The 25,516-nt window shown below is 40.9% G+C and overlaps 1 protein-coding gene across 3 annotated transcripts in view; it reads left to right on the forward strand.

The window, feature by feature from the left end:
• Positions 1-25,516, forward strand: part of TMTC1 (transmembrane O-mannosyltransferase targeting cadherins 1) — a 272,519-nt gene that overhangs the window by 157,650 nt on the left and 89,353 nt on the right. For all 3 annotated transcript variants that reach the window (XM_058743207.1, XM_058743208.1, XM_058743209.1), the window contains one exon: positions 17,942-18,063. In XM_058743207.1, coding sequence (XP_058599190.1) covers positions 17,942-18,063 — 122 coding nt within the window. The remainder of the gene's footprint in view (positions 1-17,941; positions 18,064-25,516) is intronic.

Raw genomic sequence — 25,516 nt, forward strand, 5'->3', positions numbered from 1 at the left:
GTGGGCTCACCTCATCCAGCCATGTTCCTACATCATGGTGTAGGGTCATTGTGTAGTTAACCGGGGCACGCCACATAAGATATTCGGCACAGTGGCGGGCACATGGGAAACCCAGAATACCTCTCAGCTGTCCTTGTAGTCCTTGTCGTCGTCATCGTCATCATCATCATCACCACCACCATCATGAAATTGTCACAGATTAAAGTCAGAAGCACAATTAGGTCTCTCATCTTTATTTGTAAGAATAATCATAAAAACTAAAACCAAAAACCAAATAAACATAATCCAGCTGGACTGACTTTTTGATTCTGTATATTTCAATATACAGTCATGCTTTTCACGATAAAAAAAAAATACTTGTAATGCTACTGAAGATTAATCTCCCACCGCCCCACCCCCCGCCCACCAAACCTCGTTTTATCCCCCATCCTATGTAACAGAGATTAAATTCTTGACCTAAGAGCTAATGGTAGAAACATACTAGTTTTTACTAGTAGGTTTACTAGTAAACATACAAGTTTTTAATGCTTCAGCATATTTTGGAATTTGTAAGTAGGTATGTTGAAATGTTACAGAAGGGCAGAATCCTAACATAAAACAACTCTTAGTAAAAATAATAATAATAATAATAATAATAATAATAAATGAATGTTTATTAAGGGAAGAAAATCGTGGCAAATATCACTGACCTATTTGTAAGTGAATATTGGAGTTATCATCTAAACGTCCAAACTATAGAGATAGAGTGGATGTCCTTAAAGGTTTTTGAGAGTTTAGCGAAATAGACAGGATATAAGAAAGAAATCATTTTCTTTTATTGTTGCTGTTCTTCAAACCTTTTCCTGTCATTGCTGGATTTCTCCATTCCATTCGGTGGTGACCATTGGAGCAAAATAGACACTAGAAATGCACCTTTTTATTCAGTGGCTACTTAAAAATCAGAGGCCCTTGAGCAAAGTCTTCCCCAGGCATTCCTTTCTGTCCATTATTAATAAGTCACGTGTGAAGTCGTTCTCCTTGTACAGGATCGGAACCTTATACAAATCCTTCTTTCTCATGTTCTATGTAATGTACCTGGGGTGCTCTGCTTGGCTTTTGATCTAGGCCTGGCAGGAGTTTTTCCACATCATTAAATAATTTGTTTTATTCTTTGCCTTCACCAGGCAATTATGTTTTCACAAGCCACACTCTTTAATAAGAAAATGGCTTACCTACCCTTTTGATGTTTATACCTCAGTTGGAAGAGTCACTGGATTTATTAATGGAAGAGTTAGATAGTTGCATAATGGAAAAAGGAGTTTCAAGCATGTCAGTAACAGCTGTAGTTCTTTTTCTTGAATGTATACTTTATGATTCTTGGCAAGATCTCATAGTTGATGTTATTATAGGCTTTTACTCAGAATAATTGACACCTTTTGAGTGATAATCTTAACACTTCAAAAATTTTTTTAATTAAAAAAATTTTTTAAGCAGGCTCTGCACCCAACGTGGTGCTCAAACTCACAACCCTGAGACTGGGTTGCATGCTCTACTGACTAAGCCAACCAGGCACCCCTATAATCTTAACACTTTTTTAACATGTTAATTTCTCTTAATGATTCATACTCTCATAAAAACAGCTTGTTTCTACTAAGACTTGCAATGCTTTTGATTGTTTTAAACTTTTACCAAGGTACCAAGGTCAAAAGACATTTTTGTAACTCCTAGAGTCATTCTGTCCTTTCTATTTCCATTCAGGACATGAAATTTCTATTTAAAGGAGCATCGTTTTGTAAGAAAACCATGAAATGTGTAATTAGGACTCTCAGAGATAAAAGGAGCTACAAGTCCCTGTGAACAGAAGGTCCGTTGGAATTTGCCATTGTATTGGAAAATACAAAGGAGGCTGAAGTGATTGATTGCCACATTCTTTTTTTTTAATATGAAATTTTATTGTCAAATTGGTTTCCATACAACACCCAGTGCTCATCCCAACAGGTGCCCTCCTCAATGCCCATTACTCACATTCTTTAGGTGGTTCGCTATCAGTACAATGCCAATAAAGCCTATAAAGTGATGACAAACACAGCCTGGGGAGAGTAACCCCTTCCCTTCACACAAACCTAGGCATACTTATTTTAACATATGCTTTGCCCAAAGAGGCAGCGCAGAATACCAGAAAGCAAGCATATTTGTAATATGAGCTTAAATGTTTATATATTTATGTTGTTGTACATTAAAATGTTGGTGGTAAGGTCTTCAATCTTCTTTTTGAATCTAATAAACATAAATGAAGTAATGTACATGGTACCTGCCGTTGTTCAGGAAGGAAGTGCTATCTATACAAGTGCGTTTCCACACGGATGTCTCCAAGTCAACATTCCAAAATTTAACTCCTGAACTTGCCTATTCATTGCTTCCCTAACGATGTTTGCCATCTCAGTGCATTCTACTAGTTGCCCAAGCCAAAATTCTTGAGGTTTCGTCGTTTCTTCTGTGTGTCTGTCTCTCCAGTATCAGATCCAATCTGTCAATAAATACTGGCAACCATATTTTCACAATACATCTGGAAGTTGACCACTTCTCTCCACCCTCACTGCTGCCATCCTGGTCCAAACTACCACCATCTGTCACCTGGGTTATTGCCAGAACTGCCTCACTGGTCTTCCCTACTTCTACCCTTATGCCGCTGGTCCAGACTTTCTCAACACAGTGAGTGACCAGATGATTCTTTAAAAATGTGAATCAGAGCCTGTCCCTCTTATGCTTAAAATCTTTCAGTGGCTCCTTATTGCTCTCAAAGTAAAAATCATAACCTTTATAACGGCTCTAAAGGTTCTGTGTGCTCTGGCCCCACCTCATCATCTCTCTTGTTCCTTCCCGAACTCTTTTGCTATGAAGTGAGTTTTATGGACTCCTTTAACTCTTGCAAGCTTTTGCTTGGTTGCCAGCTTCTCAATGAGGAATGCCCTCACCACCATGTTTAGAATCGCAACCCACTTCTTGCCCACCACATATTGCACACACCCTTTATCAGGCTCTCTTGCTCTCTTTCTTTTTCCCTCCCTAGAAGGGCAGGGATTTTTTTTTTTTTGGTCTGTTTTGCCAACTGATGCATTCCAAAGAACCTAGAATAGTGCCTGGAAAATAACCAGGAGATAGAAGTAATTGCTGAATTCTTGAAGCGACTGCTTATAAGCACGATGCCCAAAGAGATTCTAAAAGAGGCGGCAACGGTGTGTATTTGTTGAATGATTGAATAATCAGTGACCATGTTTAACCAAGAGCACCATTGTTGAGGATGGGAAAGTTTTCAAGGATACTTTGACAAGGCAAATGAGTTGGGGGAAGTGTCCAATAGTAGCCCTGATGCTCCTGCACTTTCTGTGTCTCTCAGAGGAGGAGGTCAGGGGGTGAGTTGCATGACGACTCACAGTGAGCAGCCATGTATATAGCTATGAGATAGAAATGGGAACTGGTCTCAAAAGCCAACAAAGCGTTTAGAGATAAGCAGAACAAATTTGTAGGGAATATGTAGATGCAGGAAGGTGCATTCACAGAGGAAAAGCCTAGAGGAAAACAGCGAGACAGAATATTAGGTATTTAACTTACCGACCACTCCCTGGTTCCAAACAATATGCTGAATTTGGAGAATAAAGATAGAGTAAAACCCAGTAGCTGCTTGAAGAACTCAGTTTTCTTTATTCCCATTCCATCCCCCCACCTCTGAGAGAATTATTCTTCTAAATACAGATATGATCTAAACATGCCTCTGAGCTGCCGAGAAACCTTTCTGCTCTCAAGACTTATCCTGGTTAGAGCCAGGTGGATGACTTAATAAATTTCTTTAAATATATAGTGTTTTTTCTACTCAGAAAATGGCAGTTGGCTATTCTACATCTACCAAAAATGAGTAGCAAAAAAATGTGTCTTGACTGTAGCATAAAGGCCACAGCTGAGATTCAGGGAAAATTTTCTGTTTGCAGACAGCGAGATAGTTTTTGGTACTGCTTATAAAGACTCCAAAGGCATAAACTTTCCTTTTAACTCCATGCTGCATGATCGGTTTATACCACCATTTTTCAAAATAGCATCGTCCAGGTCATTAAGTAAGGTTACTCTAAATAAAGATTCTGCATTTCAGAAGCACTAGGTTTTAAAAAGTTAAACATAGTTCTCTGCTGGAGGACTTCAAAAAGCCTTGACTGTGCTCTAAGCCTTTTGAGTTTCCAAATGTGGGGTACATTGAATGGCATTTCCCAAATTTATTTGAATTTGCTAGCCTTATTAGGGACTTCAAGTGTCAGTGTTCTTGTAATATTCTTTGGGAAGTGTTGGCTTAAATATTTAAGGATAGGTGGATGAGTGAACTTTTAAGAGTCCATTTGTGGGCAGTGTTTGAACATTTTTTTAAATTTTTGCCTTATTTGTACTTTCAAAAACAATAGCCACCACCACCATAGCATCATCAAAAGAGTTTTCCTGTTTATTATCCCTTTAGGAGTCAATACCACCTGAAAAAAGAATTTCTTTGAAACCATTTCTTTGAGAGTTAGGGTTTACAACCAGTCAACGGCACATGAAATAAAAGATCGGTGGAATCTTGGCTTTCACTGTATTGAGGCTGTAATTTGAAATGCGTATGTGGGCATTTGATACAACAGTGACTGTGACTGGTGAGGGATGAGAGACACTACAAGGCTATCCATAAAATTTTACAGTTTGGGGAAGCAAGTATCACCTCGATTCGTTGGTATGTTAAGTGGCAGTTTCAAAGGTAAGACCAAAGTGACACCACATATATCTCTCCACATGTGGTTTTTCTTGTATCTGGAGAAAGCTAAAAATTCTGTCTTTACCTGCTTAGGCGCTGATTTACAAGAAGCCACCTGAGACAGTGCTGTGTGTCTTCCCTGAGTAGTTCTTGCCTCAGAATATGGTTCCTTTCATGGGTGGTCCTTGTAGGAGAGCTGGCGGACAAAGGACTTCCTTGAGCTCTATGACAAGCCAGTGTGTGTGACTGTTTCCTAATAAATGGTTACACTTTTGGCAGAATTTTCTCTAAAACTTGCGTTCATTTTTGTATCCTGTCCGGGTCTAATCACCAGAGGCCACCAGTATTTACAAAAGGACTTGGCGACTTGAAATGGCCAAATTGGCTTCATCAGTTTGTGACTCGGGACTCTGGCATTTGGTATTAAAAAGTGATTAATTAGGAAGAACATTTATTAATGTCAGGCTCTCTGGCATTGCCTTGAAAATTCTCTCCACTACAGCGTACCACAGTCTCTTTTGATTTGGGTGGCTTTGGCAGTGAACTCTAGTTTTTTGCCTATTACACATTTAGGTCCTCACAATGATGGTGTTTTCACCGGGGAATAATTCCAGGCCAGGGCTTGTTGGAGGAAAACTTGTATTCTTTGTGTTTTTTGTCTAAAAAATTTTTCCTATTACCTTGTAAGAATTAACCAAGGAGAAAAAATGACTCCTAATTAGTGATTATATGGTCAAATTCTTTAATTTTTTTGTTAAGCCTCATATAGATACATTAAACTGCTTCTCCCATATATACTTCGGAGATTTATGTTGTTGTTGCTGTTTGGTGGAAAGCAGTCCTAATGAAACAATAATAATAGGTGTCTGAATTTCTGAACTTGGAATTACAACTACACATCTTCCTCAACTTACAATAAATAGAGTTGCATCCTGATAAACCTGTTACAAGTTGAAAATATAGGTCGAAATATATCTAACACACCTAACCCATTGGACATCACAGCATAGCCTCACCCACCTTAAGCAGGCTCAGAACACAGAACATAGCCTACAGTTGGGCAAAATCACCTAACTCAAAGCCTATTTTATAATGAAGCATTGAATATCTCCTGTAACGTATTGAGTACTATACTGAAAGTGAAAGGATGGTTGTGTGGGTGCAGAATGGTTGTCAGTGGATCAGTGGCTTACCCTTGTGGCTGACCAGGAGCTGTAGCTCTGTGCCCAATATCACAGAGAAGACCATACCGTGTATTATGTATTACCAATACCGTGTATTGGTAGCCCGGGAACTGATCCAGATGCAAAATTCAAGGAACGGTTTCTACTGAATGCCTATCACTTTCACATTATCGTAAAGTCTAGAATGGTAAGTGGAACCGTCCGAAGTCAGGGTCCGTCTATATTTAAAACTATTTTAAAACACAGGCTTTGTTTCTATCCTTCATTGCTTTTATTAGTCTATTAAATTTGTCCTTTTAAGCTGTGGTAGGTCGGCTGTTTGAATGCATAGTTAGGGATGAGGGAAGAGCATTATTTAATCATGCCGGTTACTTGGAAAAAGCTTTTCAATGACTTCTGATGAAACAAAATGATCCATCCAGCTTTTATCACTAAATGTTTCAGAAGCAGGAAGTGGGTCTTATCCAGTCAGATTCCACCACATATTTTGCTTATAGAAGATACTTTGATTTGGGGATGACTACCTTGATGGATAAGCAGATTCAAATCCACTTCGTAATAGTAGTTCCTCTAAGAACTCAATTATACAAGTAAATCTTACTTTCTTGTTTTTATCTGCTAAGAGAGAAGCCTTCGAAATTTCTTATTACTCCATATTTTATAAACTTGAAGCAAGCCGAATATTTCTCTGTAATTTGTTTGATAAAGTATGGTGAGTTATTTTAAGAAATGCTGCTCTAAAATATTTGGATCTTTATTGTGTGAAACTGTGGGATTTTTGTGGTTTCCTCTTATTTATTTTAGATTTCAGAGGGAAGGTCTGTCTCCTCTGTGACATTCCCAAGTGAGTAGGTGAATCATACTTTTTAGTGAGTGTGACTCACTGTGTGAAAAAGTAAAACACCTTGTCTTTTTCTTAACTAAAAAATAAGTCTATGGCATCCTGCTTTGGAAGATTTTGGCAGAGGAACATCTCCTTAACAGAAGTATTTGAGCAGTAGCTGTATGTAGAAAACTACTTCCGCCCAGTTCGGCCCAGCATATGTACTTGCCTAGGAACAAAACTATTTATTTGTTTAATTTTAGAGAGAGGGAGAGAGAGCACATGTGTGGGGGAGGGGCAGGGGGAGGGAGAGAGAGAGAGAGAGAGAGGGAGAGAATCTCAAGCAGGCTTCATGCTCATCTTGGAGACTAATGTGGGGCTCGATCCTATGACCCTGGGAACACGACCTGAGCCGAAATCAAGAGTCGGATGCCTCACTGACAAACCACCCAGCAGCCCCAGAACAAAGCAATTTATGAAAACGCTTCTAATTGATTCCGTGTTTCTGTTTGCTCAGACAAGTGAATTCATCAACGCGAATTGAAACAGGTGAAATTCACTCCTGACTTTACTTGCTTGGCTAAATCCATCCTGGTCCCTAACCGAATCCTCACTGAGGGGAGGTTTCATTGTTCCTGTTTCCCTCCCACATCGGGTCACCCTATGGAGTTGCCCGGGATTCTGGGGAGTTACTTGTGTCATCTCCATTTTGCCAGCCAGAGCTGGACATAGAGAACATGACATGAGACCAGGGCCTCCAGGCATCATACTCTCTCTCTCTTCCCCACTCTGTCTGGGCAGGCTCCAGGCACAAGACTGAGCTTCTGTTGATATTTCTGTCTTTGCTTTGCACAGGTATCTTGTCTAGTGCATCACTGACCCTCTGGACAGGGCCCCTCCCCTGAAGCCAGGGGTGTCTGATGGCGATTCAGGTTCCTCTCCCCCTTCTCCTTCCTCCTCAGTGAGCTTCGATCTCAACACATATAAACACACACCCCTCAGAGCAACACCACTGTTGATTTTCCAAATCCTGATTTTTATTTATATATATAAATATATATGTGATAACCATTTATAACATATTATATATAATATATATAATATTTTAACATATTATATAACACATTATAACATTATATATTGTAATATATATAATTATATATATAAGTATATATTAAGTATATATATTATAATATATAAGTATATATTATATATATAAGTATATATTATATAAATATATAAGAGTACGTGGTTATCACGTTGTTATATTCCTGGAAGACTTATGCATAAACAGTTCACAGATAAATGGTTGAATATTAAAAATGGAAGTTTAGAGCAGTAACAAGTTACAGAGCATGTATAGATTTAAAGTTTAGAAGGCTTGTCCCACTTAGCTGCCCACTTAGTTTATTCATTGTGCCTCTGTGGTCACTAGAATATGAATGTTCTCTTATTTTCCTTACTAAAGAGGGCAGTTTCATTACATTATTTGATGTCTTATGTCAAAATAAACCATTATTCCCCCTCGAGACTTCTCACATATAAATTTGACTTATAATTCAGTAACCAAGATCAGTCAAATAAATTATGTCTTATTCTGTTGCAGCTGGTAGACATGGGTATGTCCTTTCTTCCAGAGGCTGGCTGGCAGAACGAGTAGACGGACCGCTTGAAAACATTCATTCCAGCCTAAGACTTGACAGGGAACACGTATTCTGTCCACACATCCTGCTGCATTCCTGGAGATTGTAGAACACTGGCATCTGCATTGACCTGGCAAAGTGAATAGTGGTGCCTTCTGTCGCAGGCCTCGGGGTATGATTTTTTAGACTACCCTAGCAGTGCCTTACTTGGTCACCTCCAAATTGCAGGGTCTCATCTGCTGTCAGTGTATTTCTGCTGCAAAACCAGAAGGCAGTGAAGGGCTAAAATCCCCCCACACCCCCAACACACACTTTGGATTCCAAAAACCAGTTGGACTCTGGGAGAGAACAGGCTTTAGAGTGACCCAGACCTCAGTTTGAAACCTTGTTTCTCACTAATTGTATCGCCTTAGATCTGTCTTAAGGCCTCTGCGCCTCAATTTCCTTATCTATAAAACTGGGGTTAATTACCTGTGTTCAATATGATCATGCAATTTCAGTGGGGAAATTTCAGCCAAAGGTCTGGCATATGGTTTGTGCTTGAGAGGTACTTGTTTTCCCCATATCCTCTACCATTTGCAACTTACAGGTGCCTTCTCATGCCGCCGCCACATGTCTCCCCATGGATGATAGCACACGGACCATCATTTCTCGGTGTGACCTTTCATCCCTCTACTGTGGCTTTCTAGTGCCTTTTCCATTTCTGTTCAGAACCACAGATAGAGATGAAGAAAGTTCCTTTCTGTGACTTCTCCCATGTCTCCAAAAATTCTTGTAAATTTTCATTCTAATCAGGGAAAGCTTTCCTGAACAACATTTTCTAATTTACTTAATTCCTTTTTAACTCCTTAGTAATGCGTGATGAAGTGGATGGCAGTTTTTTGCACTAGACCGATATTTACCGATCGTGCCTCTTCTAAAGTGCCTTTGAAAAGATTTTCGCTTTTACTTTCCTTTAAACATTTAAAACACATGTATGCAGAACGTACCATCCATTTCCCATAATGTTATGAGTTAGTTTATCCTCAATTAGAGTAAGGTAATCTGAGAGTTTCACCCTTCCACCTGATTTAACTTTGAAACGTGCTTGTGTGCTCTTGTGAGATAAGGAATTTCAATCTCAGGAACTAGTGTTGGCAAGGAGGTTAGGACTGTTGATTAAAAACAAATCAGACCAAAAATGGCGCAGAAAACCGAAGTTCAGAACCAAAGACCAGAAATCGAAAATGTCCGTTTATGAATGCTCTGATTTTAATCTGCCTTCGGCTCTGCTCATTAGTGCATCTGGCAGAGCTTCTTAGTGAAGGAAAGCTTGGCGTGGGGAGACTCGGTGTTTAAATTGGCTCAGAGAAGACACGGAGTGTACAGATCTGCTTTTGTCTCTGAGGGGGTATAATTTCTTCATTCATTTCCCCTTTAACAATTTTTCTCCCTGTGCATTTATGAGTACAGTTTAGAGCACATGGAAGTGAGGAAATGACATCCCCAGCTCGAGCCAGTGAGAGTGTGGGTTGGCAGCTATGCCATTGAGATCCTGAATCTACGCCATTTTCTGTCCCAGCTCAGCTTATCCCGTTGATCTCAGACTAGGAGAGAAACATCACAAGTGGTGTTTTCCATGCCTACATGTGAGGTGTGAGGGGTGTTCAAGTCATGGGAGGACTGTCCTTCAACCTCTCACAGTGCAGCATTGTGGTCTTTAGATCTAACTCAGGGTCCCAGTTGAAGATATAATCCTAGGGATTTGGCCACTGTGACTGAAGCTCTGAGAATCAGCTTTCAATATTCCTTACTCTCTCTACCTTTAAGACCGCCCCAAGATTCCTCTTGCCTCCTGCATTGTTCTTACGGAGTTTAGATTCTAGGTCTCATCTGAGGTATAACAAGCGGTCTGTTGTATTGGATATCGCAATAGCAGTAAAAATTCAAAAGTTCCTCTTCAACTATTGGGAGATTGGTCTCAATCTCATTTGCCAGATAAAAAGCTCTCTCGGGTTGGTATTTGTCTTTCCTGTTTTTATACAACATTTAAAAATCTTCCATAATGTCAGTGGTTTAGCCACAGGCTGGAACATAATGGAAATATAACAATGTAAGGATGGGACCAAGTCAAGAGTGGGCTGGAGGTAGCTCCTGTCAGCTCACAAAAGCCGGAGTTCTGATCCTTCTTTGGCATCCACAGCTCTGCTTCCATCCCTGCAGCCTCCACTCTGAGCCGATCTGTCAGTCAGTATCCCGGCAGGAAGTACATGGCAAGGCTAACGGGCTGATTGAAGAGTTTACAAAGGGTCCGTTTGTAGTGATAAACGGACCAACGTGCAAAGTGACACCTACTAGATGGCCTAAAGAGGCAAAAGAGAAGACTGCCGCCAGGAGGCAAAGGAGTAAGAACTGTAACCACAGAGAGGAACCCCAGGCAGGAGCTGTGCCTGAAGATGGGTGAACTGAGCCACTGTCAGACAGAGGTGGAGGAGGGAGGGGCTGTAAAACTCAAAGGCAAACACAGACAAGACTGAACATCAGGTAGACTTGAGGACGACTCAGGCAGAATAAGTTCAAGGTACGATTGTGCAGAGCTCAGACAGAATCCTCTTGCCCCAAAAAGCCAAGCTCTGTCTTTCTTCTTCTCACTTGACACTTCCCATTCTGGTCTCGAAATCATCCTTTGTGGCTTCTGGGTTAGTGTTTTGGGACCAGTTCTATATTCATTTGATGCAGTCTGTATTATCACCATCCTTGAGAGTGTCTAAGGGCTTTTGTAGATTTAAAGTCCCTGATGTTTTAAATAAACCTAAGCCTCCGATTTGCTCAAGTGGAGACTCACCAATCCATTTCCTGTGGACAGCAGAAGTGTTGGGCCACAAAAGAATTGTTGCAATGTACAAAAGCCGCACAGGGGGAGCCCAGGTTCACAAGTTTTTCAGGAAGAAGATCTGAAGTTGTGTGCAACCTTGAGAAATATTTCTCACAGAAATCATGTAGGAACTCTGGCACTTGTGCTGATTATGGTTATAGCTATTAGTGAAGGGACCAAAGGTCTAAGACATACATACAACGGTTTACAACAGGGGTAGTGAAACCTCCACAGAGTTGTTATAAGGTTAAATCATTATTTAAACTTGCACAAATTTGGGGGCTCCTGAGTAGTGGCTCAGTCAGTTAAGCGTCTGACTTCAGCTCAGGTCATGATCTCACAGTTGGTGGCTTCCAGCCCCGCATCGCGCTCTCTGATGTCAGTGCAGAGCCTGGAGCCTGCTTCGGAACCTCTGTCTCCCTCTCTCTCCGCCCTTCCCTCACTTGTACTCTCTCTATCAAAACTAAAAATAAACATTAAACTTGAACAAATTCGGATTGGTTGCTGTAGGGTTGCAGTTAGGAAGTCACTTGGCCAGATGATGAGCCTAAATCAGTGCCCAGCTCCGTAACTGGGAATTTAGGACAAGCCCCTCACAAGATATGAGGCAGTACTACAGGGTCACATAAAACAATAGGGGACTCTAATGGATTAAATAACTTGTCTTCTTCAATTAAAAAGAACTTTCACAATGACAGTGATAGTAATATTATTGGATATTTTAATAAGCTAAAGTATTTTAAAAATTAAAATTGAATGTCCGTAAAGTGAAAGATGTTACTTTTCTGGAGCACACAAGTCATATGACCAGGCAAGACAGAGTAGTAATAAGTAGCAGTGAACGGAATCAGAGCAGTGCCGAAGGTGTGCATATATATTTTTTAAATGTTTATTTATATTTGAGAGAGAGAGACAGAATGCGAGCAGGGGAGGGCAGAGAGAGAGGGAGACACAGAATCCGAGACAGGCTTCTTCAGACTCTGAGCTGTCAGCACAGAGCCTGACACGGGGTTTGAACCCACGAACCATGAGATCATGACCTGAGCCGAAGTCCGACACTTAATCAACTAAGTCATCCAGCACCCCAAGGTGTGCGTGTATTTTGATTAAAACACCTCAGTACTGTTGGTCAGTATGGCCAGACCCTTACAAGATGCTCTTGGATGCTCCAAGTCTGAGGACTTTTCACCCCAAATTAATGTTGCAAAAACTGTGTTTCAGAGCGTTACCGAAAGTAAAAGATTTCCTTAGTGGGCAGTCCCCGAAATGGCCGTCGGTGTGCTCAAGAACCCCGACGATGTGTATCCAGCTTTCATCGCTGATCTTTACTATCACAATATATACTTGTTGAATGCCAGTTATGTGTGTGCCAGGTATCTAGGTAACAGATTTAAATGAGATGGTGACCGTCGTCAAGGAATTCGTAGCCTAGGTGAAGAAGCAGACCCATAAGCAGAAGGAAAAAGGAGGGCCTCATAAGTATTCAGCCATCTCGGTTGTCAGCTTGGCAAATGCCTTACTCCTGGGGCCGAAGAGGGGAGCTTGACTGTCATCAGCTTCCCTGAAGATTGATAAATTAGATGCAGACAGCTAGAGCTCAGAGCTGCCAAATACATCTTTAGGACTGAAATATAACTGTGCTACACGTAGAACTAGGAGAACATGCTCTCACCCTAAAGGCACTGTAGCATTTTTCTGTAAACTGTAGAGGTGGGAGAAAATATGATAATGATGATGATGATGATGATAATTACTATAATGAGGGGGCACCTGGCTGCTTCAGTTGGTAGAGGATGCGACTCTTGATTTTGGGGTTTTAAGTTTGAACCCCACATTGGGTGTAGAGATTACTTAAAAAAATGGGGGCGCCTCGGTGGCTCAGTCAAGCGTCTGACTCTTGATCTTGGCTCAGGTCATGATCTCGCAGTTCGTGAGTTCCAGCCCCATTGGGGCTCTATGCTAACAGCGCAGAAGCTGCTTGGGATTCTCCTTCTCCCTCTCTTCTGCCCCTCCCCTGCTTGCATGCGTGCATGTGCTCTCTCTCTCTCTCAAAATTAACATTAACAAAATAAAAAATTAAACTTGAAAAATCTTTTTAAAAAAAATTACCATAATGAGTCCCGTTCTCTGCCTCCCTGGAAGGGGACAGCCTGCAGTAGATGTCTGTTTTGAATGGGGCACAAAGGGGTCTTCTTCTCCTGAATGCTCACCCACACCCTGCTGGCCACAGTGCACAGGTGCATGTGTGTCCTTACCTGTGACATATGCTTTGAGAACTGAACTGAGAGTGAGAAGGGGAAGAGATAAACAAGAAGCTGCCAGGCTAGGCTACACTTGGATTCTAGAGCGACATTTCCTCTGAGGTCAATTACGGTCCTGAGAAAACCACAGCTCTTGCCTTAGCTGCTTGGTCAGATATGTGGCTGTGCAGATGGCGGTCAGTCAATTCTGTGAGCACCCTAAGAGAGGTGTTGCAAGGTCGTCATCTCTGTGCAGCTCAGGGGCATGCTTCTCCACATTGTCCCAAGGCAGAAAAGAATCAAACCTAACGTCTGTCATACTGAATCTATCACACATTCTTCCTCCAGATGCCATGGGTATCAATATGCTTTCTGTTGTTTTACTGATCATCAAATTAAAGCTCAAAGAAATAAATTTCTGGGGCGCCTGGGTGGCTCGGTCGGTTAAGCATCCGACTTCGGCTCAGGTCATGATCTCACGGTCCGTGAGTTTGAGCCCCACATCGGGCTCTGTGCTGACAGCTCAGAGCCTGGAGCCTGTTTCAGATTCTGTGTCTCTCTCTCTCTCTGCCCCTCCCCTGTTCATGCTCTGTCTCTCTCTGTCTCTAAAATAAATAAACGTTAAAAAAAAATTTTTTTTAATTTAAAAAAAAAGAAATTGGGGCGCCTGGGTGGCTCAGTCGGTTAAGCGGCCGACTTTGGCTCAGGTCATGATCTCGCGGTCCGTGAGTTCGAGCCCCACGTCGGGCTCTGTGCTGACAGCTCAGAGCCTGGAGCCTGTTTCAGATTCTGTGTCTCCCTCTCTCTGACCCTCCCCCGTTCATGCTCTGTCTCTCTCTGTCTCAAAAATAAATAAACGTTAAAAAAAAAATTAAAAAAAAAAAAAGAAATTTCTCTGAAGTTGGACGGTTAATTGGACAAATAATGTGTATTATCAATGGCCATATTATCAGCCCTTTTAATCCTGTCTTTTCATGCCCTACTGTAATTTGAATAAGTAAATTTCCATTTGCCTCTATTTTAGAAGTGGAATGCACTTTGTGTACTTTGGAAAGTGCCACAGAGTTTCTCTCCCCCTCCCCCCCCACTCATATTTTGTTTGAGTTTCATCTGAATCTATTAGGCTAAAACAAGCTTTAAATTATTTAGCCAATTTTGTCACATCTGTAATCCACAAGATACAAAATTGGATTCCCTCCCAGTCTTTTTCATTCTAGGAAATTCAGCCATGTCCATGACATTTTCCCCCCACTTTACAACTTTCTGCTTGGTTGATTGACTTGCAGTTTAAAGAAATACGTTTCTGAATATTTTCTCTCTCTCTTGTCTGAATGCCAAAGAGGCTTAAAGACAAAGGGCATTATGGTCAATTTAATTTGAGAATAGAGTTTTCCGTGAATATTATTTTTCTCAAGACAAAATAAAATAATAAAACTTTATTGAGGTTGGGTGCTGTCTTCAACTGAATGTTTTGAAAACAGAAAAGCCCCCTGTAGGACCAGCCCCCCCTACCAGCAGTATGGAGCCGTGGCCTCTGAGCTCACAACTCACACCTCCAATGATGTGGGGTTCCGTTCACTAAGGGATATTCCGGATGATCCAGCCCACTGAGCCATAAGCCTCACATGTCTCATTTTACAGTCTCGGGGTGAAAGGGCTGACAGACCTGCTCAGGGTGACTCATGGTGTGTTGGTGGCAGGGCCACAACTTGAATCTAGACATCAGCTCCTGGACATGGACTTAATTGCTTGTCTTTCTGTCACCCACCAACATGTCTAGTCTTTTCCTTGTTTTGTACATGCTACATCTTCTCCCTGGAGTGTGCCCAGCTGTGACCTGCCCTCCCATCCCAACCACAACCACATTTGTCTGCCTCGTAAGCATGCATTCCTTTTTTAAATTCAGATCATCACCTCATCAAGATGCTCTGTCTACCCTCTCCCCTTCTCGCATCCAGTTTCTCTCTTGTCCAGTATGTTTATCTATTCGCTGATTTATTCAGCAAATATTTCTAAGCACCCATTAAGTGCCAGGCACTGAGCTAAGCACAGGTGTGCACCAGTGAACACAGCCGACCAGCTCCCTGCCCTCATGGCTCACAGTCTGCTGGGGAAGACAGACATTAAAGACAGTAAACACGGAGATAAATGTGTAATTACAGCTGGGATGATGGTCATGAAGGAAATAAAGATGTACTTGAGGCCTGAAGAGCCCAGTGGGGGAACAACGAATACATGGGGTTGTGGGTTTTCAGTGTGCAAGTCAGTCTTTCAGAGGAGGCTAGGGACTCTTCCACTCTCCCCTCTCATCTCCCTGTGCCCAGGAGTCCAGAGCTCTGCAGGGGGTGGAGAGTGTGGTGGGAAGGTGGTCCTGCCCCCCTGCAGGGCTGGGAGAAGAGTGGGGGCGGTAAGAGTTGGGTGTCTGCCGTCTCCTGACACCTGCCTCCTCCCAACCTCGGCGCTCCCGAAGCCCTGGGAATTCTGTGAGTAACGGACACAAGCACGCCCACCACAGTGAGGAGGGCAGCCTTTGCTCAGGCAAGAAGGTGTGACACCGGGGATGTGGAAGTGATGCCTCCCTCAAGGTTATCCCAGGGGGACTGTTTTCTGATAACCTTGAAGAGGGGCAGGGAGGTGACTTATTGGCTGTAACACTATCCAGGGACATGGATGATGGCCTGCTTGGAGTTCTGTTTATACTCTTTTCTTCATAATTCTATAGGATTAATAAATAGAGCATACTAAATTCTCTGGAAATTTCTGTGGGACAATATGTGAATTCTTTTGTAAAAAAATATTTCAGCTTTTGACAGGTTTGAAAGAAGTATTCAACTATAGCTAAAAAATAAAAGTGCATCTATAAAAATAGAACACCAGTTCTGTACTCAGTAATTTGCGGGGAGTTCATGAAGGGCACTGGACAAGACACTCATTCTCTGGGATTCATTTTCAATTTTAGCAAGAAATACGTGCTTTTGATGTCACAGGATTCTTATGTTGGTTCTTTTTTAAATTATGTAAACTTTAAGTTCTTGAGACGAAATGTACTTTGTAAACTCAAAGTGTAATCTAAACTAAAAAAATAGGTTGCAGCTTTTCAATATAATGAACTTGCTACTTTCCTCACCTATTTTTTCCCTCAATTTTAGATGTTCCGAGAAAATATAACATCCTGTTGCATCCATTTCAGTTGAAGGCTTGTTACGAGAGCCTTTTTTTCCCTTTCATCTTTTAATTCTAAATAAGATGGTTTCGCTAGGTTAAAAAATGAGATTGGAACTTATAGAACTGTTAATTATTTAAGAGAAATCGTCCAGATCACATTTATTTGTATGGAATTGCTCTCTAAAATTTTATTACTCTATATGTTATAGTCAGCAAAACAAAGTTCTTAATAAAATCCAGGTGACAGATCTCTCAAGATGTTAAAAATCTTTGTACACTTAAAGCATCGGTAGTTTCTGCTAGGCGGTTTTATTTATAGTTTTAAAATTCTTTTATTTAGTATTTTACAGTTATTAAAGTAATAGACTGTGAAATGTTTGTGACTATAGTATGCAGAGTTCTATTTGGTTTTTTCTTAAGCTCTTTAAAAAAGAAAATATAATTTCATCCATATATTAAGTTTTGTTTTAAATAGACCTCCTTCAAATGTGTCCATACCATGTATTCATGGAATACAAACTAATTTTTACAGTGTCCATTACAACAAATTATTAGTAACACATATTTTTTTTCTGTTAACTAGAAGTGACAGGAAAGTCTTTACAAGTTAATATACACAATAAATATATATAATATTAGAGAAAGGTGCTTTGTCAATATAATGAATTACTGTAATGATTTTTGATACCAAAAAATTTCATGGAATAAATACTGGCTAAATTGAGTTAAAAATTCCTCAGCTCTAATGATCTCTCATTGGTTCCCTGAATTTTAACATATTTGCATTTAATTTCATTTATGTTAAGCTCCTGGTGAGCTCTGTGTTTAGGTTTTGTGTTTTGTGTTTTGTTTTGTTTGTTTGTTTTTTTTTAATGCATTCTATTGCATTCTATTTCTGAGAGGACAGTAATGTCCTAGTGAGCTGGATTCTATCAAGCTGCTTTACTCTCTGGAAACCAGTTGCCTGGGGGGGACAGAAATTCTGAAAGGGTCCAGAACCAAGAAGTAGGGTTGCTGTAGGGCAGGCACAGAACAAGGAGTGATGGTCACTGATCGTGTTGTGCAATTATCCGATGTTTCTGGGTGGCAAACGTGCGACGTGCCAGAGGTTTTAGCCCGAGGGCTTTCTCTGACGAATTCAGCACACTGATCGAAAGGTTTACATTGTCTAATGTATTCATGCCTTCAATGAGAACTTGAGAATGAAAGAGATGGTTAAATGCAGACTGGAGTGAAATTTTTTAAAAATTAATTTGTCCTTCACTGTTGTGTGTTTCAGAGACTGGAGCACAAGGAAGTTTTAGTGGGCTTGTTGTTCCTGGTTTTCCCGTTCATTCCAGCCAGCAATCTCTTCTTCAGGGTGGGTTTTGTGGTGGCCGAGAGAGTCCTTTACATGCCTAGGTAATTATTGCTCGTGATTTCCTCTTTGCGAGACCTGCCCTCTGTCTCCAACATGGATAGTTCCAGAGGGACGGTCCTTTGCGCATGTAACAATTAGGTCCTTGTGGAGCGGAGGTGTTTATTAGCTCAGCTTTAACAACAGCCACAGAGAAGTTTGGGGGAGATCAAGTTCACACGTGTACACCCTAGTTTACAATGGCTTACCTCCAGTTGGAAGCTGGCTGGGTAATATGAAGTATTGAGTATATTCAGGATTTTAGCAGCACTTACCACAATATCTATGTTTCATTAAATGTAATTGTAGTAATTTTCTAGAAATATTTGATTTGCATAAAGTTATTAACTATGTTAAGTAGCATGATTGTAATTAACTTCTATCTTTTTCCTTCTTTCTCTCTGTCTCTCTTTGTTCTTTTATTTTAAAAATAGGAACAATCTCAAGAAAACTTGTCCTTGAGAAAAAAATGGTTAAAAATTATAAAGGGTATTCAGCCATGTGTGATTACATAATGCCACTTATCTCTGAATGTTTCAACTGTGCTGCAGCTTGTCTGTTCTCTTGTCTTATTCAAATGTCAGTGTTTCAAGGCCACATCTCTTTTCAGATGTCTGGAAATGTCCCCTAAATGGTTCTGCCATTTATCCATTGTGTAACGTTGAACAAGATATGAAGCTTTTTTGAACCCAGGCTTTCTCATTTTTATTTTTATATCTTTATTTTTTTTTTTTTTTAGAGAGAGAGAGAGAGAGAGAGTGAGCCCAGGAGAGGGGCAGAGTAGGAGAGAGCATCCCAGGCAGGCTCCTGTATATGGAGCCATACACAGGGCCTTGAGATCACAGCCTGAGCCAAAATCTAGAGTCCCACGCTCAGCTGACTGAGCCACCCAGGCACCCTGTCTCATTTTTAAAATAGGGATTTTAATAAACTTCCTAAAATTAAGTAGTATCGTGAATGTTATATAAGAATGAACTTTTGTAAAAGGCAGTATCCTAAACCAAAATTTTATAAGGAAATCATTATTTTATTTATTGTTATTGAATTAGGAATTTTAATTAACTTTACATTTTATTTTAAAAATAATTTAAATATCAATAAAATTTAGTTTCATTAATTGACATTGAGTTAGAAGTTTAAAAATATGTATAATTAGAAATTAATTTCATAACGTTTGATTACTCCCAAACCAAGTGCCTAACAGTTTCTCAAAGTCTTTGCAACTTCTTGTTTTGACTTGGTCAAGGAGAGAGGGCAGTCCTTAATTTTCTTTATGTGTCTTTAATACAATTTGGGAAGGAAATGATTTCTTGAAAAATACTGTTCGTTAGGACAAAAATACAACAAATTCTTTGTATTCTATGTTGCTTTAAGATAACAGGCTTATAAAGCCTTGCCAGTAATAGGGGATGTGAAGGGCAAAGGGGACATTGGTATCTGTTCTATATGTTTTTGCTTAGACCAGCTGAAACTGGCTTCAGTCAGCTTTTCTCTGTAGTCCTGAGGATTCCAAGTGGAATCTGTGTTCATTCTTCACTTAACAGGCATTCACGGAACACATTTGCAGGCTGTACTGGAATCTGAGGCTACAAAAATAACTGAATTTCAGTTTCTGCCCTCAAAGGGTTTAACTTCAGATAAACAGTAATGAACATGAATTGTATCAAAACTTCTGTTGAACGTCTATTTTGTGTCAGTCACTGTGCTAAACATCTTCTACTTTGTCAGTGAATTCACACTGTTTGTGTAGTGGTTCATAGCTCCCCACTGAAGTCAGGGATCCTCTCACCTCTGAACTGTATTGCTTCTCTGCTAGTAACATCTCAGTATTCTTTCTAAGTGAAAAGAAGGAGAAATTCTGAACACAGTAATGTACTTTCAGCTCAACTCCATTTGGTAATTAGGACTTGTACTTTAAGAGTCCTGTGTTATAAATCCTCAGGAATCTGTGAGTCTGGGTGACAAAGAATTGGATGTGCAGTAAACTTGTCTAATCTAGAGATGAGAGAACAATTTCTGAGGTAATAAAGTACCAGAGCCTATTTTCTTATTTTATTTTTTTAAATGTTTATTTATTTTGAGAAAGAGAGAGAGGGAGAGAGAGAGAGCACACTAGCAGGGGAGGAGCAGAGAGAGATAGAGAATCCCCAACAGGCTCTGCACCATCAGCGCAGAGCTGGATGCGGGCTTGATCTCACAAACCAGGAGATCATGACCTGAGCTGAAACCAAGAGTCAGACACTTAACCGACTGAACCACCCAGGTGCCCCAAGGGCAGGAATTTTAAACAAGAAGTTAAAATGTCATTTTTCTGGAAGAGATCTTTATTATAAACATTATGGAAGCCCATAGTATTGTTATCAACCGTTTGTGGGGTGTCCTACTTAAATAAGGGGTTCCTCTCGCCAAGGTAGGCATGTCTCCCTAACGCCTGCAGAATCATGCCTGCTCTGGCTTTTCTTGGGTTGCCATATCTTCAATAGACCTTACTCTGACTTTACTTCTTTTCTTTAAAATAAAGTAGTGTCCCTGCCCTTTTCCAGCTAGGACTAAGCTCATTTGGATTAAAATGAAAGTTCTGAATATGAAGAAGACCTCAGTATTTCCAAGAACAAGTGCCCGCCTCTCAGAAACAACCTGGATTTTGCTGCATTTTGCATACTTGGTGCTGGGTCCTCCAAAATCAGTGTCAATAAGCTGGTCTTCATTTAAAAGATGACTGTCTTTGTCTTTTTTCCCCAAGTGCCTGCATCTATGCATTGCAGTATTGACATTAAGTCATCATTTTCCAAGGGTTTCAGCAGGTCTTTGCCCAACTACTTACTATTCTCCACTGAGATGGGGCCACTGGTCTCTGCTGGGTAAAATCTTTTCCAGAGAAAGTCCCCCATTTTCATACAAAACTGTCAGTATTATAAACTGGCTGTGATGTAGTCATTAGAGCTGCTGAAAGTTGCCTTGGGGCCACAGAAAATTTTGCACATGCTTCAGGCATCCCTGGGAAAGTGTCAGAACACTGGATGTTGCCTGTTGCATTTATTATGCTTACACATTGGCTTTGGCAATGGTGAAGAACATTTCCCAAGCCTTTTATACACACAGGAGTCTTCTCTGTGTGACTTTCCTTGCATTATTGTCCTTGACAAGAAACAGCCAATTTCCACAGCATTAAGTCTCCAAGGTCTTTGAAGAAAGCATATGCACAGTGTCCTCAGTGGCAGTTTCATAATACACAGTCATATTTATGCAGAAATCTGTGTTGTCCCAAAAACTTTAGCAAGCAATAGGACAATAAAGTAAAAAGCTGAATTGGTAATTCTTCTGAGGAAGTTGAACTTCCTACTCATTAAGTGTTTATTTCAAGTTATTTGGAGCTAAATCCTGGCCTTAGATCCCATCCATGAAACCACAGAAGTCATGTACACCCTCACTGAAGCCTGGGTGAGTCCCATCCATCCCAGGAGCTGATTAGGCTATTTTATAAGACGGCCCAGAATGAGTCAGACCAAGTGGTCTTTTATCTCTGCCATTATGCCTAACAATGAACAAGCCACTTGAATCTTCAGGCTTCTGTCCTCCCTCCAACCTAACTTAGAAAAGACCCAAAATATCACCTTCCTCTCACTTGCGCTTTGAAATCTATGAATAAAAGGGACAGAAATAGGCTATCCATCTGTCATTGCATGGCTTTAGGGTCAGAGTTTCACCACCAAAAGAAATTGGAATAATCTTTTCTTCTGGTGATATGTGCCTATTTTGTGGATTTCCTTTTTGAACAGGCAGGAGAGTTTGGTGCTTAAATCACTTTTCTAACAGAACTTTTGATCTCTTATTCTTATCTCCAGAGAGGGATATAATTTTATGGCTACTTTTTTGTATTTTATAAAAACCACATTAGAATGCTTCAAAGGACTAAAATTTCTTTGAATCAATGAAGCAGAAATAGTTGTTGAGAGCTCTCAAATGAAGTCACAGGAAGTGATCAGATATCCATTTACATGCCAGATTAAGGGTGATTTATTCACTTTAGCACCAAAGAGCAAATTTCTAAGCTACTTTAAGAAAACATGAATGAGTGGAGAGAAGAAATGGATGGGAATAAGTGAAGGTAGAAACAATATTGTGGATAGCATTGATCAAGAATAATTGAGGGGCACCTGGGTGGCTCAGTTGGTTAAGAATCTGACTCTTAATTTTGGCTCAGTTTATGATCTCATGGTCGTGAGATCAAGACCTGTGTTGGCTCCGCACTGGGCATGGAGCCTGCTTAAATTTTTCTCTCCCTCTCCCTCTCTAGTTTATAAAATGACATGAAATAAAATAATATAAAATAAAATACATTATTTTAAAAAAAATGAGAATTGAGACCACAGAAGGAGAAGTTAGATAACATGTATTGGAAGAAAGAAAGAAAAATAGGGGCGCCTGGGTGGCTCAGTCGGTTGAGCATCCGACCTCAGCTTAGGTCATGATCTCACACTCCGTGAGTTCGAGCCCCATGTCGGGCTCTGTGCGGACAGCTCAGAGCCTAGAGCCCACTTTGGATTCTGTGTCTCCCCCTCTCTCTGCCCCTCCCCTGCTCCTGCTCTGTCTCTCTCTGTCTCAAAAATAAATTAAAAAAACATTGAAAAAATTTAAAAAAAAAAAGAAAGAAAGAAAAATAAAAAATTACCCTACTCTTAGAAAGATGCCATTTCTGTTGTATAATCCCTAAGCTTCTGGACACATCAGACACAGACTATTGGAAAAATGATGACTCCCATTCATTTTGGATTTTGAGAAATACCTTCAAATCGTACCTGTCAATTTGAAATGGAATTTTTAATTTTACACAGGTAGCTATTAAAGCAATACTGCAGTATTCCTTTCTCAGAATGCAAAATGAGGAACCATACTCAGGAAGTCGTACTACTTCCATTATCTGATATTGGGAACCCCTTCTGATAAGCCATATGTGCATAGGCTTCTTCAAACTTCCTGGAGGAGAATGATGATTATTTGAGACTGAATCAAAGTTTCGCCAAATATTAAAATCAGCAGAGCCATCATTTGATATCAACCCAAGCTTACTTTGGCAAATCCAGTAGGAAGAAGACTGAACTGGGAATCAGCATAGCCCCATCTGTCCCCTACTACCTGGCAGCCCTGGGTTGCCCATTTTCCTATCAGTAAAACCAGAGGGTTGGCCTTGCTCAGTGGTCCCCGAGTGTTGCTTAGACCTCTGTGACAGAGTTTTCTCAGGTCTGTGGCCAAATTAGGGGGTGAGGAGAGAGAGAAAGACAATGTAATAAATGTTTCATAAAGTTAAATCCATGCAGTTTTTAAATTATGGAATTACATTTTTCTTATATTTTTGGCATTAAAATATTCTCCTATGACAAGATGATAAGAGCAGCAGGGGTTGCACCCAACTCCCCTTTCTTAGAAATTTTGCAGGTTTGGAAAACCTAAAACTCCAGTAACTACTAGGCTACGTGATCTTGAAGGTCTCTTTCAGCTCCCAAGTTCAAACGTTTTGTGATTGAGAATAATCTTGTGGAGAGTATGAATTTTTTTTTTTCTGCTTAAGATTTAAAATATTTTTTTAACGTTTATTTATTTTTGAGACAGAGAGAGACAGAGCATGACAGGGGAGGGTCAGAGAGAGGGAGACACAAAATCTGAAACAGGCTCCAGGCTCTGAGCTGTCAGCACAGAGCCCGACGCGGGGCTCGAACCCATGGGCCGTGAGATCATGACCTGAGCCGAAGTTGGCCGCTTAACCGACTGAGCCACCCAGGTGCCCCAACTGCTTAAGATTTTAAACAAAGATTGTTGTCAAGCATTGGAATGTGATCACTTCTGTCTGCTCTTTTTCAACAGGCTGGGCCTCGTAGGGAAAGGGCAATGGGTCCCCTGGGGGGGGGAAGGAGAAAAGAAGGCAGTATATTTGCCATGGGGACAGGCACTTTGCAGGGCCAGGAGGTGGGTACCAGGAAGTGGTCGGGAAGCACAGGTATGGAGCCCCTACTCTGAGATAATGGGGTGTCCTTATAAGCAGCAGGAATAGCTGATGCTTAGAAGTTCGTGGGGAAAGCATCAAGAAGGAACTTATGTCAGGAGGAAATGGGGCCATGGCAATAAGAGCAATGCCAGACCTCCTTTTCCAAGAAGCAGTTGTACAGGCAGCTTATTAAGAGAGGTTGCAGTCCATGAGAATGGGTCAAAAGTTTGCCCATCCACATGATGTCACGGAAAGCGGCTCAATTGGGTTGAAGCCTAGTAGAATCTTAACAGGGGCTTGAAGCACCAGTAAGATTGCTCCCAAAGTAACTGATACCTTGTAGAGCAAGTTGAGCCCCTTTGAGGCCATGGCTGATAGGAATGTGACAAGACTGAGTCACTTAAGAGGACATAAGTAACTAGATTTTGATGGGGCCAAGTCACAAAAATAGTAGAAAACCCAGGAACCAGGCAAAGCCAGATATTCGCTTTTTAGCTTGATTTTTGTTTGAAATTCCCATTGTATTATGCATTGGAGAGATGGGAGAAGCACCCTGGGCTTGGCAAAGAGCCACTCTGCCAAAAACCTAAACATTAGGTTGAGAAGGAGTTTTCAGTTACAAGGTCAAGAGCACCTGCTCCTTGAGAACACCTGTGTACAGGTGTGCATATGTGTTGGCTAAATTACCCAAACTCTCTCAATCATTACTTAGTTTTAGCTCTGAATCCATTTTGTGTGTGTGTGTATTTCTATCATGTCGTCTTAAGATAAAGTTCTCTCATAAGGAGAGCAGAGAAAGGAAAAGCGGGAATGCAGTGCACTATTAAATGAGGGGCAATAAATTGATGTCAGCAAATGATCTGAAAAGAAAGAGTGAAGGTCAGTGATACCACTGGAGAAGAAACAGTGGGAAGCTCCAAGATTTGAGTAAAGAAGTAAATAGGTTTTTTTTACTTTGGAGAGGTATTCAAATCCTTTTAAATCCAGTGTCTTCTGTGTCCTGCACCATATTTAAAAAAAAAAATTTAGTGTTTATTTATTTTTGAGAGAGAGAGTGGGGGAGGGACAGAGAGAGAGGGAGACACAGAGTCCGAAGCAGGCTCCAGGCTCTGAGCTGTCAGCACAGAGCCTGATGTGGGACTCAAACTCACAAACTGTGAGATTACAACCTGAGCCGCAGTCAGATGCTTAACCAACTGAGCCACCCAGGCGCCCCTACAGCCTCTAGTTTTAGAACACATTCACTTGAGTCCCTCAGTAAACCCCTCCTTCTTTCCTTCCTGGTTGTGCTCTTCACACAGCCCTGCACAAACCTGGTGCAAAGACCCTTCCTACCTGGGCACTGCCTTCGAGAGCAGCCTCACTCCACAAGGCCTGGCTTCTAGGTCTCACACCTCTTCTGAATTCAGGTGTCAGAGGGCTGGATGGAACAGTGTATTCTGGCACAGCAAGAGGAAAAGGACAAGCAACCTGAC

This window comes from Neofelis nebulosa, chromosome 8 (genome assembly GCF_028018385.1).
Source record: "Neofelis nebulosa isolate mNeoNeb1 chromosome 8, mNeoNeb1.pri, whole genome shotgun sequence".
In the NCBI taxonomy this organism is placed as follows: Eukaryota; Metazoa; Chordata; class Mammalia; order Carnivora; family Felidae; genus Neofelis; species Neofelis nebulosa.